The 6,000-nt window shown below is 38.9% G+C and overlaps 1 protein-coding gene across 3 annotated transcripts in view; it reads right to left on the reverse strand.

Moving 5' to 3' along the window:
• LOC120479099 (NLR family CARD domain-containing protein 3-like) overlaps window positions 1-6,000 on the reverse strand; it is a 34,133-nt gene that overhangs the window by 8,494 nt on the left and 19,639 nt on the right. For 2 of the 3 annotated variants that reach the window (XM_089122920.1, XM_089122923.1), the window contains one exon: window positions 5,659-5,832. The exons of the other annotated variant lie outside the window; for it this stretch is intronic. In XM_089122920.1, coding sequence (XP_088979046.1) covers window positions 5,659-5,832 — 174 coding nt within the window. The remainder of the gene's footprint in view (window positions 1-5,658; window positions 5,833-6,000) is intronic. 3 annotated transcript variants of the gene reach the window in all.

Raw genomic sequence — 6,000 nt, forward strand, 5'->3', positions numbered from 1 at the left:
ATAAAACCATCTCTCCATCATCACAGACAACACAAAGAACATTTGCAACAGACCATTTTTCACCAAAACACTGTACATTGTTTGTCAACTTGTAATAAGCATATTCAATTCTAAGACGGGATGCTAATAGGCCTAAAAAGACCCCATTGACTTCATTTGACCCTTTTTTCTGAATCATATGTTTCCTTGAAATCCATATGGAAAGTTTAGCCACTCCAAACACATAATTCATCAAAACATGTTTTTGTTTTTTCTTTGCAGAATACTTTGGTCCAAAAATAAACAAAGAAAATGAAAAACATTCTCCCCAAAGTAAACACCACTGTTCCAATAAATGAAACAACTCTCCTAACCTACAGCATTCACAAAACAAATGAACCAAAGTTTCATTCTGGGTACAAAAAGGACATTCCACCCCTTGACTAGGATCTAAATGGGCAACATGTTTATTAGTGGCTATAGCCCCATGAGTTATTCTCCATTGGAGATCTCCCGTCCTCTTATCAATTGGTAATTTATACAAAGATCTCCAACAGCCTTTCACAGACTGATCAGGGCCAAAATAATCAAACCACTTTGATGGTTTCATTTCCACCAAGGATCTCATGTAAAACATTTTTACACACAGGATATACATTTGTTTCTTGCCCAACTCTTCAAAAGAACCTAGCTGTACAGTTGAGAATGAAAGAAAGCTATTTTCTATGCTGAGCCCCTCTTCAATTGTTAGAGAAACATCAAGTGATGGGAAAACATATTCACACCCGTCCTCCCATTGACCCAGCACATCTCTTTCACTGGCAAAAGCCTTCAGTGACGGTGTTAGTGACTCACAGACCTCATCCACTATTTTTCCAATCAATCTCTCAGATCTTACATTGGCCAATCGTCCTAGTTCAACTAGAGAGGTATTCATGGCTCTAAAGAGATGTCCCAGCTTTGTGCATCCAGCCTCTCTCAGTGCTGATCGTAGACTGGAAGACTTTAATGACCTTACATTAATGAAATCATTAAAAAATAGAGGCTCTTCAAAGATCCACATTCCAGGCAATGCAGTTGAATCTCTTGTAGTTTTCAAAATGTGATATGCATTTAAAACTGAATAATAGAAGGATGTTAATTCCCCAAAATCTACTTCTTCAGTTTTTAACAAAAAAAGTTGCTTACTATAACCCAGCCTCCCTGCCTTCTGTAAAAGCAACTTTGCAGTTTCATGCCATCTCAACCCATTCCCATATAGAAATCTCTGTACAGTTTTTAATCTAAACGTCACAATACGTGAAGATAAATCTACAAGTCCCTGACCCCCCTCACAAAGAGGCAGATAAAGGGCAGCAGCTCTAATCCAATGACAGCCTGACCAAAAAAAATCTAAAAGTTTCCTCTGTAAACTTTTAACCAGGGCCTCCGGTGGATTTAAAACCATAAATTTATGCCAGAGCATGGAAGCAACCAAATTATTTATTACAAGAACACGCCCTCTGTATGACATCTGGGGCAACAACCATTTCCACTTGGACATTTTTGCAGACACCTTCTCCATTATTCCCTCCCAGTTCTTTTCTTGATATTGTTGTGTGCCCAAATAAATACCCAAAACTTTAAAGCCATTTTCCCCCCATGTCACACCTCCAGGTAAACAAGGCAGCTTTTCCTGTTCCCACTTTCCCACCTGTAAAGCCTCACTTTTATCCCAGTTGACTTTCGATGAAGAAGCCTTTTCATAACACCTCAAAGCCCTTAAAATTGTACATACATCATCATCATTTTTAATGAATATATTGATGTCATCAGCATAAGCTGAAACAACTAAAGGGGACTCAAAAATGTGATTTGGTAACCTAAAACCATTCAAATTGTTCCTCAAAAAACACAAAAGAGGTTCAATAGCTAATGAATAAAGCTGTCCTGAAATAGGACAACCTTGCCTTATTCCTCTTTCCACAGGAATTGGTCTACTAAGTCCTCCCCCTACTTTGACCATGCAAGAAGCTCCATTATAGAGGAGACTTATCCAGGCAATAAATCTCTCTCCAAAACCAAAAGCTTTTAAGACAGAAAACAAAAACCTATGATCGATTCTGTCAAACGCTTTCTCCTGGTCTAAAGATAAAAGTCCAACATTTTGATCATACACTTTACACACATCTAACACATCTCTTATCAAAAATAGGTTGTCCATTATAGTCCGATCTGGAATACAATAGGTCTGATCCATGTGCACAAGCAAGCCGATATAAGGCTTCAACCTATTGGACAGAGCTCTAGAAAGCACTTTATACTCGGTACATAAAAGCGCAACAGGCCTCCAGTTCTTAAGATGTGATAAATCTCCTTTTTTTGGAAGTAAAGTTAATACAGCTCTTCTGCAAGAAGTTGGAAGTAAACATTGTTCAAAAGAGCTCATCAGGACTTCATGAACATCGGATCCTATAGTGCCCCAAAAATGTTTAAAAAAGTCAATACTGAGTCCATCTATTCCGGGTGAGCGCCCCGAAGTCAGCTGATTAACAGCTATAGTGAGTTCCTCCAGGCTTAGTCCTTTATCCAGTTCTGTTTGTTCAATTCCACTGAGTTTAGGCAGACCTTCTAAAAGTTCTTGGACACATTCTTCATCACACTGTTCTTTGCCATACAACTCTGTATAAAAAAGCGCGGCGCATCTTCTCATTTCTCCTCCATCAGTTGTTACATGCCCATCCGGACATCTCAGACATGTCATGCGCTGATTTTTCACATCAGTTTTTTCCAAGTTGAAAAAAAACGTACTTGAGGCATCCATATCCTTTAATTGAATATATCTTGACCTCACAAGGGCCCCTTTTACTTTTTCTTGTAGCAAAGAACTCAGCTCCACTCTCTTTGTTTTCAAAGTGTCATTGCTTTCCGCATCCCCACCATTTAAAAGGCCATTTTCAATCTGTTTTATGGCCTCCTCAACTTCATTTATAGCCTGTTTTAACATAGTAGAAGAAAAAGAAGTATATTGTTGACAAAAAATTCTGATTTGAGCCTTTCCAACTTCCCACCACTTATTTAAAGACTCAAATAGACTCCTTTTTTCTTTCCACTTCTGCCATAGAATTTTAAAATTCTCACAGAATGTTACATCTTGGAGCAGTTTATTGTTGAAGTGCCATTGAGATCTAGTAACATTTTGCATCAAAGAAATAGTCACAGTAATAAGATGATGATCAGAAAATCCAACTGGTCTAATTACACTTTCAATTAACTTTGATCTAAGTCCGTGTGACAAGTAAAATCTATCTAGTCTTGCTGCACTCACTCTTCCATCTAAAATTTTGACCCAAGTATATTGTCTTTCATTTGGAAATTTAATTCTCCATGCATCTATAAGATCTAACTGGACCAGTAAACTTTTTAAATTTCTACTAGATTGCAAATGTGGCTCCTCACTAAGTCTATCATTGTTAAAATCAACAGTGCAATTCCAGTCCCCACCTAGAATAAGATAGTCAAAATCATTTAACTCAAGAGCTTTTTTTACATTATTGAAAAATTCTATTCTTTCAGACCCAATATTAGGGGCATAAATGTTAATAAAACAATAGACTAAACCCTCTATATTAGCTTTGACCATTTGAGCTCGACCTTTAACTAAGTCACAGGAACTCAACACATTAATTTTTGAATTACTGGAAAAAAGTATTGCTACCCCTCCACTCAGATTACTCCCATGATTTAAAAAAACTTGACCACCCCAAGATAGACCCCATTCAACTTCATCTTGTGTTATGCTATGTGTTTCTTGTAAAAAATTACATCTAGTCTATTTATTTTTCCCACCTCCTTAACCATTTCTCTCTTCTGTCTATCCCGCCCACCATTCATGTTTAAAGAGCCCACTCTTAAACTCCCCATAGAAAAAAAGAAAAGAAGGGACAGACAGAGAAAAAAGATAGGCAAAAGATGCATCATGATCAAAGCTGACATCATCTATTTTCTCACTGAAGCTCTCCTTCCTTTTCCTGTTTTATTTGGCTTGGAAACCTTTTTAAGTGCCGTGACATGTTTCCTCAAACGATACCGCTTCCGTTCATCCAACAAGTCCAAACTAACCATCTTTTGTAGTAATGCCACCGACCTAATAAATTTATCTGTGTCAGCAAAGTAATCATCGACCTTAACTGACTGACCAAACGTTTCATCCAGGAAATTATTAATTTCCTCCAGAGAATACAAATCTTTCACTCTATTTGACCCATCAAAACCTTCACCATCTGACTCATCCTGTTCCATCTCTTCAGCATCACTTTCCACCTGACTTCCAACATTCAGCAAAGTAGTCACTTCATTCTCCGCGGATGCAACAAAAGCATTCTGGTCAGTAGGTACACTTTTCTCCGTAGCTTCAACTTCACTGATTTGTTCCCCTGTAATTTTCACCTCCTTTGGAGGTGCCACAGCGCTCTCAGCAGAAGTTGATGGCTCTGAGGAACTATCATCCACCTTACCATCTTGATTTGTCCCAGTATTCTCTACACTATGCATTCTTTCTCCCTGAACAGTAGACATACTACTAGAAGCTGCGCCACCTTGCCCATCAGCTTCATGTGTTTGTACAATGTGGTTCTCTGCACGTTCAGCTTGTTCTCTGTGCGGGCAATCAAGACGCTTGTGCCCCACATCCCCACATTCAAAACATTTCATACTCCCTGAATTAGCATACACAGTGTAATATCCTCCTCCATGCTTTATCTTAAAGGATACATCCAAAGACTGTGTTGGAGAGTCTAGGAACATAAACACTTGTCTACGAAGTGAGATAACATGTTTTAAACGCGGATCCTTGCACCCGAGCGTTACGGTCTTAAAACCACTCGCAAACTTTCCAAACCTACGCAATTCTTGTTCAATCAGCTCATTTGGAATGAAAGGCGGTACACCTGAGACAACTACTCTTGTAGACGGCACTGATAACGGCGAAACTTGAACAAACAAATCATTGATAAACACTCCATTTTCAACCAAATCATGTACCAAGCGTTCGACTTTCAAAAAAACTACTGCCGCTTTATTCATTCTAGACGCATGAGAAATATTATCAAACCCTACCTGTTCACCAACTGCGATCAGAGCCTCCTCCATCGTGACACCGGGATCAGTAACGAACCGAACCCCGTGTCCAATGGACAGCGGCGGCGTCACAGCGGACGCCATACCCGCGAAAGTTTAAACAATTATTATTCCGTCTGTTTTCCGCCCGGTGCAAAAAAATAAACGATGTCTTACCTTGACCATGCACGTGAGAAAATATGAAGAAAAAATCACCACAGCAGCATGCCAAAAAAACATCAAAAAGCTAGCTCCCCATGCACAACCACTCACTCAATCATTCACTCACTCACACCAACGGAAACCGAAAACCGGAAGCCCGAGAGAGAGAGAGAGAGAGAGAGAGAGAGAGAGAGAGAGAGAGAGAGAATGAAGAAAATAAGAGACTCTTTATTCTGTAAAGTCACATCATCTTCATCAGCAAATAAAACAGACAAAGGAAGAGAGATCTTCATCTTTATTTCATCAGATCACAAAATACTAAGGTAAAAATGTTTGTTCAAATATAATGTTAATGTGTTCTAGTTTAAACAGTTGAAGTGATTTTAAGCATTTTGATTCTTGTATGTGAATGTGACTGACCTCAAACTCTCCAGTTTACAGTGTGAATCCTTCAGTACGGCACATAAGTGCTTCACTCCTGTGTTTCCTAGTTCATTCCCGCTCAGGTCCAGCTCTCTCAGGTGTGACTGGTTTGATTTCAGAGCTGAAGTCAGGATGAGACTCTGTTTCTCTGTAATACTGCAATCACTCAGACTGAAGACAGAGAAATAACAATAGTTCACATCTATGATGATCATCTTATTGAAGAGCTACAGCAGCATTTAGTTTCCAATAGTCTGTTTTAAAACCCAGTCACACTAGTTCTGTGCGCTGGAAGACACTGTTTCTTCTCTTTCATTTCTAACTATTTATTTGACGTCT

Source organism: Pimephales promelas, chromosome 2 (assembly GCF_988280905.1).
Source record: "Pimephales promelas chromosome 2, fPimPro1.hap1.1, whole genome shotgun sequence".
Lineage (NCBI taxonomy): Eukaryota > Metazoa > Chordata > Actinopteri > Cypriniformes > Leuciscidae > Pimephales > Pimephales promelas.